The 13,096-nt window shown below is 44.2% G+C and overlaps 1 protein-coding gene across 7 annotated transcripts in view; it reads left to right on the forward strand.

Moving 5' to 3' along the window:
• Positions 1-13,096, forward strand: part of TNFRSF11A (TNF receptor superfamily member 11a) — a 79,429-nt gene that overhangs the window by 36,635 nt on the left and 29,698 nt on the right. For 5 of the 7 annotated variants that reach the window (XR_005016251.1, XM_036823921.1, XM_036823916.1 and 2 more), the window contains 2 exons: positions 1,701-1,753; positions 3,850-4,609. Coding sequence is in view for 6 of the 7 variants with exons in the window: in XM_036823921.1 (XP_036679816.1) it covers positions 1,701-1,753; positions 3,850-4,609 (813 nt within the window). In the remaining variant the exon portion in view is untranslated. The remainder of the gene's footprint in view (positions 1-1,700; positions 1,754-3,849; positions 4,610-13,096) is intronic. The other 2 variants (XM_036823917.1, XM_036823919.1) reach the window with 1 other exon arrangement.

Below are 13,096 nucleotides of genomic sequence, written 5' to 3' on the forward strand. Positions count from 1 at the left end.
CACTGAGTCGGGATGTGGGACTGTCAGCTTTCTCTTCATCCCTTTGTTCAGCACATGTTTTTTTGGCCACCAGGAACTGGACAGACACTGGGGTCTCAACACTGAGCAACACAAACAGAGCCAGTGCCCTCATGGAAGAAGCTTCTCTGTGAGCAAGGCAGGGATTGACCCATAGAATGAGGCTGAGTGAGGAAAGGGAGGTGCAAGAGCTCCAGGGGTGACAGAGTTGTCTGTCCAGCCTCGGGGTCAGCCAGGGCCTCCCAGGGCGGAGGCAGGGGACCTGAGATCTGAAAGACAAGTTGGAATGAACTAGCCCAAGGGGAGCTAAGGAGAATCAGAAGCATTCCATGCAAAGAGAATTGCATGATTGGAGGGAGCAGAGCAAGTTGGGGGGATTGGAAGGTTAGCGCAGCTGGAGCAGAAAGTCAGAACCACTGTGACGTGAAACTGCTAAGAAGTATGCTCCCATCCTGAGCAGAGGGAGGCAAAACAACCCTGTGGTTTTAGTATTTGGCTATTTTAGTAATTAAAACAAATTTGGGGGTACAGAAAGAGTGGGTGCAGACCCACCAGTAAGGAGGGCTTTTGCAATCAACCAGGAGAGAGATTATCATAGTAGTTATGAGTAATTACCACCTCTGTACAAATGTTATTTTTAGTATCATCTGTAACTGTCTAGTTCTGATCCCTAAAAGGAAAGAGCTGCAACTTTCCTTTTATTTGGAGTATCTTTATTTTTATATACTTTTAAAGTGATAGAAAATAAGCACGAATAATAATGACGATGATAGTCATAACTGACATATTAAATATTTATCATGTGCCAACACTGCTCTACACATTTTACGTGTCCTAAGTCTCCACAACAGCACTGAGAGGGAGGCATTATTATTTCCCCCGTTTTATGATGCAGAAACTGAGGCTCAGAGAGGTTAAATAGACCAGGCAACGTCACGTAAGAGGTATCATTACCTATTATGATGACGTCATTATCTTCCAGTGGAGAATGGACAACCTCTTAGCTTTAGTCTTTATAGTGAATTCAACATCAAATATTCAGTGGAGGTGGGATAAAATTTTATCTTTGTATTATATACATTCATAGATTTTTTTTAATTCATAGATTTGACCTTTTAAGCTTCATCAGTTCTATTTTAAAAAGTTAAGGAAGATATACTTTGTACACGCCACAGAACATATTCTTTCTTCTGAGAAGCAGCAGGGTGTAGGGAAAAGGATCCGGGGCCCACTGGAATTCAGTGCGGCCTGACACAGCCTTCTGGCATGCACTTTACTTTTATCATACATATATTTGTGCTAAGTCCCCTAGACCCACGTCACCTTTGTTCCCCTACAATACCTAACAGGGTCCCTAAGAGTCAAAGAAAAATTGCTAAGGGCATGAGAATGTCTAGTCAGAACAGCAGCTCTGACAGCCCTCAGATGTGCCTGAAGGTATTCGATGGAACATTAGGGCATCATATTTGTCTTTACATAGATCAAAAAGTTCTGTTTTTGATAGGAGGAGGAAGATGCCTTCATAGTCTTTAAATTGGTTGATTTTCTTTTGAATGTTTCACTCTCAGATTTGCAGACGATTGTGTTTAAAGACAATATTGATCTGACATAGTGGTCAATAATACTGAATTAGAAATAGGAAATAATAATATGAAGCGCTTATCCTTACTTTGTTTTTCTAGCTAATTTGTGGCACTGGGTCAATGAAGCTTGTGGCCGCCTAAGTGGAAATAAGGTAAATTTAAAAGTCTTAAGTGCCTCCTTTAAGTACTGTTAACAATTTGGGGGAATTCCCTGATGGTCCCGTGGTTAGGACTCGGCGCTTTCACCATCAGGGCCCGGGTTCCATCCCTGGTCGGGGAACTAAGATCCCACAAAGCCAAGTGCACGAGACCAAAAAAAAAAAAAAAAAAAAAAAAATTGGCTGATATAACTATTATTAGTCAAATAGTGAATGGGTACTTCCTTGAGAGGATGGAACCTCAAATCCCAGGATTGATCCCCACAGAGTAACCCAAAGCCCAAGTCAGTGCTCATCCTAAATGCTGTTTTCTTTGTATTGCATTCCATTTCTGTCATCTCTGTGCCCATGTACTTTTTATATTATTATTTTAGTGCCAATCTCTATTGCCTAGGACAGATTCCTAGGAGGGAAGAGCAGTCACATTCCTGTACTTTGTAGTTATTTTGGTGGCTTTTAATTTTGGTATAACTTCAAAATTGTCGGAAAGCAGTGAGATAGTACAAAAACTTCCACCTGCCCTATACTCAGATCCACCGATTGTTTATATTTTCACATTGCTTTATTATTTGGTATCTGTACGTTTGTATATGCATATGTATATTTTTTCTCTTGAACCATTTTTTAAAAATTTATTTATTTAATTAATTTATTTTTTGGCTGCATTTGGTCTTTGTTGCTGCATGCGGCTTTCTCTAGTTGTGGCTAGCAGGGGCTACTCTTTGTTGCGGTGCGCGGCCTTCTCATTGCGGTGCGTTCTCCTGTTGCGGAGCACGGGCTCTAGGCGCGCGGGCTTCAGTAGCTGTGGCTCGCGGGCTCTAGAGCACAGTCTCAGTAGTTGTGGCACATGGACTTAGTTGCTCCCGGCATGTGGGATCTTCCCGGACTAGGGCTCGAACCTGTGTCCCATGCATTGGCAGGTGGATTCTTAACCACTGTGCTACCAGGGAAGCCCTCTTGAACCATTTTAGAGTGTGTGGCAGACATCATGTTCCTCTACCCTTAAATACTCCCATGTGAATTTCTTGAGAACAAGGACATTCTCTTATATAACCATAGTACCTTTATCAAAATCAAAAAATTTAGTAGTGGTACAATACTATTATATATCAATAATTTACATTTGATCTTAAAATTTCATTAATTATCCCATTATATCCTTTAGGTCTAGGTTCTTAGGTATAAAGATATATAAATTTTTTTTAATTAATTAATTTATTTTTGGCTGCGTTGGGTCTTCGTTGCTGCGTGCAAGCTTTCTCTAGTTGCGGCGAGCGGGGGCTACTCTTCGTTGGGGTGCTCGGGCTTCTCATTGCGGTGGCTTCTCTTGTTGCAGAGCACAGGCTCTAGGCACGCGGGCTCAGTAGTTGTGGCTTGAGACCTCAGTAGTTGTGTTGCACGGGCTTAGTTGCTCCGTGGCATGTGGGATCTTCCCGGACCAGGGCTCGAACCTGTGTCCGCTGCATTGGCAGGCGGATTCTTAACCACTGTGCCACCAGGGAAGTCCCTAAAGATATATAAACTTTAAACCTTGAGTTCATACTGATTTCTCCAATTCTGGTCCCAACACTACAGGATTTATTGTAGTCTTTCTTTAGCTGTATTTGAATCTTCCCTTCTCCAACAGTAAGAAACCCAGCTCCTATTATTCTCAGTATATTTACTCATTTACTCAGTTCCAGAATACACAGAAAGTAGTTTCAGAATCACTAAGCCATATCACAGCAAAAAGCAAAGCTACTAACCAGAGTTCAATATTTGTTTACAGGGTTTTTTAAAAATTTAGATTGAGGGTATAGACAAAATCCTGTATTCTAAAGTTATTTGGGTCAGCTCTCCCCCTTGCTTCAGTGTAAACATGCTATCCCATTGGAAATGCAGTTAGATTCATCTGATTCTGGTTGTACTCTATCTGAGGGTTCTCCCCACCCGCTAATCTTAAATAACCCAAATAAAGCGACATAGTGAGTATTCCATCTGTACTTGTTATGGTGGAAATAATTACTATAAACACCATTTTCAGCCACGTTTAGCAGACCCATGTTCTAACATCGCTGGTATTAATGCTCTGCCTTCTGAATTTAAATCAGCAGGAGTCCTCAGGCAGCAATCTTAGCTGCACTCGTGTGGAAGCCCCGAGTCAGCGTGAAATCTGTGAGGGTGTCTTACTGCTGACTCTGGAACAGAAGATGTTTTCTGAAGATACGTGCTGCCCTGACAGTGGAGGTGCGTGCGCAGGTGGCGGTCCCTGTGCGCCGGGAGAAGACGCCGGGATGCTCACCCTGGTCAGCGAGATTGAGGGGGACCCCTTCAGGCAGATTCCCACGGAAGACGAATACGTGGACAGGCCCCCCCGGACCCCAGACTCTGTATTGTTCCTCACTCAGCCTGGAAGCACATCCACACCGCCTTTCCCTGAACCCCTGGAGGTGGGAGAGAATGACAGTCTAAGCCAGTGCTTCACTGGGACAGAGAGCTTCGTGGATTCCGAAAGCTGCCACTTCGCCGAGCCTCCGTGCAGGACTGACTGGATTCCTATGTCCTCCGAAAAGTACTTGCAAAGAGAAGTGGAGGGTGGCAATTGCCCCCACTGGGCAGCCAGCTCCAACTCTGCAGAATGCTGTGCAGGCTGCAGGAACCCCGCTGGGGAGGACCGGGAACCCCTGACGGGTCGCCCCCGAAGTGGACCCTTGCCCCAGAGCGCCTATGGCATGGGCCTTCCGCCCGAAGCGGCTGATGGGGCAGAGGCGGGAGGCCAGCCCATGGATGGGGCTGATGCACGGCTTCCCAGCTCGATGAGGGGAGGTCCTGGCTCTGGAGGCCCTTCCAGTGACCAGCCACCTGCATCAGGTAAGTGACTCTGCTGGTTTCTCCCTTCTGAGCAAAAAGGCCTGGTCTCTGTGCAGTATCTGGGGACAAGTGCCACATGCCGTTCAGGAAAGAGGGACGCTAACATGGGAAAAGTTCAGCTCGAGCATTTTCTCCCGATAAGCCTCTTTACAGGCTGGGTTTTGAGTCAGTCCACATGTTGGGTTTGTGGATTGTACCCCTGGGGCTCTCTCTCTTGGTTTATACGTGCCCCATGCGCTTTTCCATTCAGGCTTCTCACAATGGGATTAGACCTCAAATCCCAGCATTGACCCCTGAAAACAATGCCAACATTGACCGCAGGACTGGCTGAAGTCAAGGCATTGCCTCAGATTTCTGGGTTTGGCTGCAAAAGCGACCTAGGCCTCAAATTTCTTTGAAGCGACCTAGGCCTCAAATTTCCCCAAAAAAAAAGCTCTTATAAGTTTCAGGACAACAAACAAAATTGTTTAGTTAATCGTCGATTAATTAATATTTATTGAGTGTAGCTTGTTGATTCCGGGCCAAATTAATGGGGCAGTGGCTGTCCTTTGATGCTTTTTATGAGAAGCCCCTGTCATAAACACTGCATAGGATATATTTATGGAACCAGGAGGATGGTTTTACAATTTAAAATCATTATAGAGATTTATTGCTGCACCACTGCTTGAGTGTGAATAGGCCACCAGTTGTAATATTACAACTTTTTTCTGAGAAGGTAAAACATCCTCTGTTTTATTATGTAGTTACAGGGAACTTTTCTGCTGATGGTGAGGTCTTCCTCTGGTTCCGGGGATTGTTTGCTGTATTATGGGAAGGGGTGGTCAGGGATCTCTGAGAAATTTCTGAAAGCTATAGACCCTCTCTCCAGAAAAATGAATATATGCATATGTACTATTTAAGGGGCTTCACAGAACCCTCCCACTCTCCAAAACCACAAAGCCCATTCATGGACCACCTTTATCCTGGGATGCTTTTTCTTTTTCTTTCCTGCCTCTTTATTTAGACTGCCACCGGGTCTAGCAGCTGGTCTTTGAATTATTTTATAACTATGAGGTAGCTCAATCGGGCCCTAAATGGAGACTGTTTTGCCCCATGCTGATGACGGCTCCTGGCTTATTGGGTAGAACAATGAATTTGAATCTGTTCTCCAAGGTTTGGGGTTTTGCTGCAACTACACAGATTCACTGATGGGTAAATTCTCTATCAGTTCTCAGTCAAACTGAAAGGAGGAGATAGGCCTGGGGATATTTTTCAAAGAACTGATATGTTTTTCCTCCAGAAGACCTCAACTTTTTTTTTCAAAGATTTTAAGTAATTTCCGTGTCTAAAAGTTTGGCTCTGTGGTTCGTTTGCATTGGTCTCTTTCTTTTCTACAGGTTAATTTTCTTCCCACTGGTTGCACACACAGAGAGAACACGAGTATTTGGGGGTGTGGGGAGGAAGGAGGCAGAACCTCAGTGTGGCAGCTGCCACGTCCTGTGACACTGCAGGGGACAGACCTGTTTTTCAGTTGCCAACATCAGGAAGGTGATGTTTGCTGCTGTGTGAAAAGCAGCAGCAGTTCTTGGAAGAACAGCACTGGCCAAAGTGAAAGAGATCAATTTTTTCGTAGTGTCATGAAACCAAAAATGCGGATCCGAGCTCTCCTATAAGGAGTTAAAGCAGTGCCCATCTCTGCTTTTTTTATCTTTTTTTTTCTCCAGCACTAAACATCTAGGCGTGGAAAGAAGGGGAAAAAAAAAAAGTGTGCCATCCACTAAGTGGTATTAATTTGCAGAAAGTGTACACTGCTTTTTCTGTCTTAATCTGGTGCTCAGCCATAGAAAACATCCATAGAAGTTGCCAGCAAGTGGGCCAAATTCATGTTCGCCTGAGGAGAAGTAGCAGCCAGGCTGAGTTTTGAGGCTGTGCAGGTCTCTCCATAATTACTTCTACATCAACAGGCCTTCTGATTCCTGGTCAAGATAGCACTTTCTCATTATTGCTTTTTTTAAATTGTCATAGTTTATCTTCTATAAAATGTGTGAAAGAGGATGGAGCTTGGGTGAACGTTATGGGTGGGGTTAATCCTACACGATCTCCTGAAAGCCACTGTGCTCTCAGGACTTGAGGGAGGTGACCTTTTTATTGGCTTTTGGATTTTTATATGTGAGTATTTGAGAAGAAAAAAACTTACAACCAAATCAAGTGGTTTCTGCAGAAATGACAGGGTTGGGCGCCACCTAAGTAGGGAAAAGTATCTCCTTTGCACCCAGCTTCCTTGTGAAGAGGATGATTGTTCTTCAAACAGCTCCACAAGCCTGTCTTTCAAAAATAATACCTGATGGTAAGTTTGTGTTAGCAGTGTCACAGCTCTTAAAGCACAAGGAGAGTTACCAGCAAAAACCAATGAAAGGGGAAAACAAACATACTTGTGGTTTTGTTTTGCGAAACCATGTCTTGATTTACGTCTTAAATTATCCTGATGACATGACGGTGGTTACCTTGGTTACAAGCCCTTTCACCTGGAGTTTGGAGAATTCTGTGTCTAGAAAATGATGTCATGTGAAAGAACAACTTCTTATGATTAATGTGTCACTAGTTGGCCTGTGACTTGCTTCTGGCTCCTGAGATCACTTAATTGGTTCAGACACTTCTGAACTGGAGAGAGGTGTTTGTTCCCAGGGCCCACAACAATTCTTCATGAGCACCAGCTACATGATTCTCTATCACATCTTTATTGAGGTTCCACTGAGACACGGAGACTTGGAAAAGCTTGGAAAACAAGTAGGGATGGGTGCTAGGGAATGGACAACACAAAGAGAATCAATAATTTGAGAAAGCAAGGCCCTCCATGGCCAGCCCCCCTAACCTGCAGCCTGTTGGTGCTCTTCACCTGCTCACCCACCTAAGTTTGGCCAACGCCAGCCTCAGCCATTTTTAGTGGGAATCTCTCACTTTCCTGCTTCTGCACTGTAACAGGCCTCCCCCAGTGTGGCCACTCTGTCCCCACACGGTCCCCTTTTCCAGAGCACCCAGCTCCTCCTGACCTTCAAGTCCCAGCTCAAATGCTGCTTCCTAAACCAGGGATGCATGTTAGCTGCCTGGGTGGCCACTCTCCCCTTCCGTGCCCTCGTCAGCCCCTCGTAATTCGTCTTGGCATCTTTCTCACCGAGCCCAGCACACTCGTACCTTTATCAACAGCCGTCTCTAGGCAGCCACGAACAGTTAGTTGGTAGGAATTGCCGTGACCTTCACCACTCCCGATCTTCCTCGTCTCTCCCATGGCAGCTTACTCACAGTATAAGTGAATAAATGTTCATAAGCTCATTCATTCATTCATTCATTCCTCCATCCATCCAGTCATGAATAACTAAAGGAATAAGAGCCCATAGCTTCCTGTTTGTTCCCTAACTCACTCTCAGCCTCCTACCTCTTCGGTCTGTTCAGGGGAGCAGGGGGCCAGGCAGGGGATGGAAGGATGACCGCTAGCTGTCCTGGGCAGACTTAGGTGTCCTGGGCAGAGGAGGCAGAGATGGCAGAAACAAGGATGCGCTGGTCCATCCAAGTGGCATAGACACACCTAGGCTAATGCCTGGGAGCCAAGGGCACTGGAGGATGAGGGTACACGCCTGACTCCATTGTCCCCCATCCTTGGTCTCCCATCCCTGGGCCCCACCCCGTCCTGAAATGACTATTCTTGACCATCCACTTCCATCCTGAAAGACAGATAAGCATTCTCTTACCCCAGTTTTCTTCCCCTTCCTCCCCTCTCCCTGAGCAAAGGACAGTCCTCTGTTTCTAACTTTCTTCTCTCTCCTGTTGCAATGCCATCCACTAACTTGTGTTTGACTTTTAGCTAAGTATCGTAAGGGCAGGTATTAGCTCACTGATTCTATAAGTTAAAAATATTTTTTAATTCAGTTATTTGGTAATAAAATTCAGCATTCATTGATGCTAAAGGTCAATGCATTATTTCAAAATATAAGAAAAATTTGTTCACTGTATCTTTTAGTTTAGCCCTACTTCCCTTCCTTCTGTTCTAATGGGGCTCATTTTGGAAGGGTTTCGTTTGTGAGCCATTCTAAGTAATTTTCAAGCATGATTCAGAATGGAACTATTAAATACTGTTTCCCTTCCCATATCATCATAGACCCAGTTTCTTCCAAATGCCTGAAACAGATCTTGCATTTCCATAAAAAGGAAAATCACATGAGAAGCATATGGGTTAAATATAAAATAAGTTTTTAAAAAATTCCAAAAGAACCCAATATAGCCTGGGTAATTTGAGTGGATTTGTGTATATTTTTAGTTCTTTTCCTTGGAAGAAAATCTACATGACAATTGGGAGATATTATTTGCTATAGTTCTTGTGATTTAATATTCATACGTTATGCATTTTAAACAACATAATAAGCCTTTGAGAAGACAAGTATGCATTACCTTGCTTAAAAAATGTAAATTGTATCAAGGATTGAGTTCTTAAAAGGAATTTTGTCCTCTCTGCCGGAGAAATAGGGATTCCACGGGGCCTGCTATGCAAAGCAGGGACTTAGCAAACTATAAATATCTTTCTGGTCATGATGAGACACTTCACTTATTCATTGTTTCTGTTGACTTAAAATGCTATTTTTAACTCTCTCAAGTGACCTGAAAATTTTTCTAGCTAAGTCACATTAAATATTAATGTTAAGCCAACCAACCCATTTTAAATGTTAGAAACTCTTCAGGTGTTCTAATTTAATAAAAACCCTCATGTCATGCTAGTTCTCAAATCATCCTTTTGGGTAGCCTTCACATAGAAGTCTATCAATCCCCTTGTGTTCAGAGACACATTAAGCCTGTTCTGACATCCTGAAGGTTGCATTTTTATCAGTGACATTATAGGTATTAGTTACCAGGTGCTGGCTAAGTGCTTCGTGTAGGTATTACCTTCCCACTTCCTCACAGGAATCCTATGGGCAAGGTCCTCGCCCAGGACCACAGAACAAGTCAGCGATGAAATCATGACTCAACTATCTGATTCTGAAGCCTATGCCTTCAACCATGGCACTGTCTCCCCATAAATCAGTGCCAATGTTACTGATTTCATTTGTTTACCGTGCGCTGGAGAATCCTCACTGTGCTGTAGAATAAGGGCAAACTCGGGCTGGGATCATTGGCTACTCAGGCTGAGCACAGGGCGGTGGCCAGGCCAGGCCCAGAAGGTTCCATGGGAAGGGGCGCTAGTGTCTGTGCAGGAGGTGATGGCTACTTTGGCCTCTGAGTCCCCTTTCTTCTGTCAATTGTCTCAGGAAGTTACTGTTTTCACTATCACCGATTCTTTTGGGAGGAAAGCTCTTTCTTCCACGTGCCTCCAACCCCATCTTTTTTTGAAAGTAAAATAAAATTAAAATAAATGCCAGAGGCAGCTTGCTGGGGAAAGCTGGCGGAAAGACAGCTTCGGAGAGTAGGGAAGAGGGAAGTGACGGGCCTGGCTTTGCTCGTATTCCCATAGGTCTGTGGACTAATGGGACCTATGAAAGCCTTAAGCCTTCTTAAGGCATCTTGGACAAGCCTCATGCACTCCATCCCTCCCTTTCCACATTCCCCCCTTAACCAGCCACCAGCAAGGGATAAGGTCTCCCCTAACATCAGAACGTCCTGGGGTTTCCTTGGCTGTCAGTGGAGAGGGCTACCCCTTCCGGGCATGTACCAGCTGCGGAAACCCCGGCAACCATGCTCATGAGGGGGCCCGCAGCACCCACCTTGCTGACATGGAGTCCTTTTGACTCACCATCCCTGGGCCTTGCCCTCTCAGGTCCATTCACACAACCGTGTAAAACCCTCTGAAAGGCAGAAAGCTGATTTCAAGGAACGATTGCTTGTAAACAAGGACAGTTCAGGACTGAGGCATAATACAGGATAAGGATATTACCAACTCATTCAAAACCTTGACCTACTCTAGTGCTACATTCAACTAGCTGCTGACTTGCGTGATGAGAAATGAGATGGTGGGGGATTTGTGTAGAATTACATAGATGAGTGTTCAAAATGGAGACAGTCAGAATGATGGATTATTTCAGCAAAGAAAATAAAAGTTGGTTAGATTGCTAGAGGTAAGTGCCCTTTCAGTCTTCAAGGTATTTTGAAGTCCTTCAACAAGACAGGGATGGAAAGATAACATGACCGCCCAGTACATTTCCCGAATCTCGTTTCCTGGGGAGTTCCATGAGCACAAACATTACATTCTGGGAGTAATGATGCCAGCATTGCACCTGTGAGAAATTCTGTGCTATTTCCCAAGCATTTTCAAATCCACTGTCTCGTTTGACCCTATGCCATCCTGCTGGCTATTCACGCATTCATTTATTCGTTCATTTATCATATGCCTGCTCTGGGCGGCTGCATGCTGCCAGGCTAGCTGGGCTTGAAAACTGATGCTCATTTCATAAAGAGCAGACCGAGTTGTTAGGTAGTTTGTCCCAATTCTACAGCTAGTGGAGGCCGAGCCAGGGCAGGACCAGAGCTTTCAGGGTCCTGCACTCTCCTCTGTCCCAACCCCATTTCTGTCCCTCCTGTACTCGGGCCGCCACTGAAACCACCACCCTTTTAGTCACCAGTCATGTTCTTTTTTTTTTTTAACATCTTTATTGGAGTATAATTGCTTTACAATGGTATGTTAGTTTCTGCTTTATAACAAAGTGAATCAGTTATACATATACATATGTTCCCATATCTCTTCCCTCTTGCGTCTCTCTGCCTCCCACCCTCCCTATCCCACCCTTCTAGGTGATCATAAAGTAACTGAGCTGATCTCCCTGTGCTATGCGGCTGCTTCCCACTAGCTATCTATTTTATGTTTGGTAGTGTATATATGTCCATGCCACTCTCTCACTTTGTCACAGCTTACCCTTCCCCCTCCCCATATCCTCAAGTCCATTCTCTAGTAGGTCTGTGTCTTTATTCCCGTCTTGCCCCTAGGTTCTTCATGACCTTTTTTTTTTTTTTTTTTTTTTTGATACGACCCAGCAATCCCACTACTGGGCATATACCCTGAGAAAACCATAATTCAAAAACAGTCATGTACCAAAATGTTCATTGCAGCTCTATTTACAATAGCCAGGACATGGAAGCAACCTAAGTGTCCATCAACAGGTGAATGGATAAAGAAGGTGTGGCACATATATACAATGGAATATTACTCAGCCATAAAAAGAAACGAAATGGAGTTATTTGTAGTGAGGTGGATGGACCTAGAGTCTGTCATACAGAGTGAAGTAAGTCAGAAAGAGAAAAACAACTACCGTCTGCTAACACATATATATATGGAACCAGTCATGCTCTTAAGAGAGTGAAACACCACTCTAAGCTGCTAAAAGCTCTTTGCTGTTGAAGTTGAGACAGGTGAGACTAGGATGCCACAGATGTTAGTAGATTACTTGCAGGTGAGTCTGCATTGTGATGAGGCTGGAGAAAGAAGGCTGTTAGACAGTTTTCATCCCTGAAGCCATGTCAGTCATAGAGGGGGAAAAAGAAGCAAGCCTGGAATGCTCACATGAGGAGGAACTGCGAGCTGGTGTTTGTAGTGCAGCCAGCCTGGCACAGAGGGAGCATGCAGTAAAGTCCGGGTTTGAGGTGTTCCATCACTATTAGTATTGTAATAGTGATCCAGCTTAATCTTAATCTAGCTTCACTTAACCATAGATTAGCCCACATCCTCCTAACCTCTGTAGAGTGGCCTGACGGAAGCCGACAGCACGCTGATTACTCACAGCTAATGGGTCACTCTAAGACACCCCGGACCTTCTGCTGCCGCCCAGAGAATGGCCACGCTTACTAAAATCCACAGGTCTGCCCAGTCCTATAAGCGTGAGTTGATCCTGTTGTAATTTAAAACTTTGTTGCATTAACTGGTTAAAAAAAAAAAAATGAAGTTGATAAGCATGAGAATTATTTCTATGAAAACTATTAAGTGCTTCAGGAAGATTCAAAGAATGAGCTGCTAAAATCTTTTTGCTGTTGAAGTTGAGAGGGTGAGGCGATGAAAAGTTGAGGCAATAAAACTCTAGAAGGATCCTGCACTTAGACCGCTTGGCAGCTGGCTTGGTTCTCATTTCACTTTAAAGAAACCAAAACGAGATCAGAGGCAAAGCCTGACAGGTATAATTGATACAGTCAGCAGACCTTTTCTCAAAGGAAGAAGCCTCAGTTCTCTATCAGAAAGTGGGTGTTGAAAGTTTTATAGCGGGTGGCAAGTGGCTTGAACATCAGGGAAACATATCATAGAGTCCACATTTTAGGAGCACCGGTGGGTAGCCTCTGCAATTCAGAGTTTTACCGAACGTTGAGTTCTTTATCAATAGAGAAAATTAGATCGGCAAATGTGTCTGCAATATTGAAACATGTCCGACTTATAAGATGTTACCTCCAAAAAGAGTAACATTAAATTAGAGCATCAGTGAGGGGGGGAGGGGGAAACAGAGCAGCACTCCTTATAGCTGTCTGCCACCTGCTACAAAGTTTCCA

Source organism: Balaenoptera musculus, chromosome 14, assembly GCF_009873245.2.
Source record: "Balaenoptera musculus isolate JJ_BM4_2016_0621 chromosome 14, mBalMus1.pri.v3, whole genome shotgun sequence".
Taxonomy (NCBI): domain Eukaryota; kingdom Metazoa; phylum Chordata; class Mammalia; order Artiodactyla; family Balaenopteridae; genus Balaenoptera; species Balaenoptera musculus.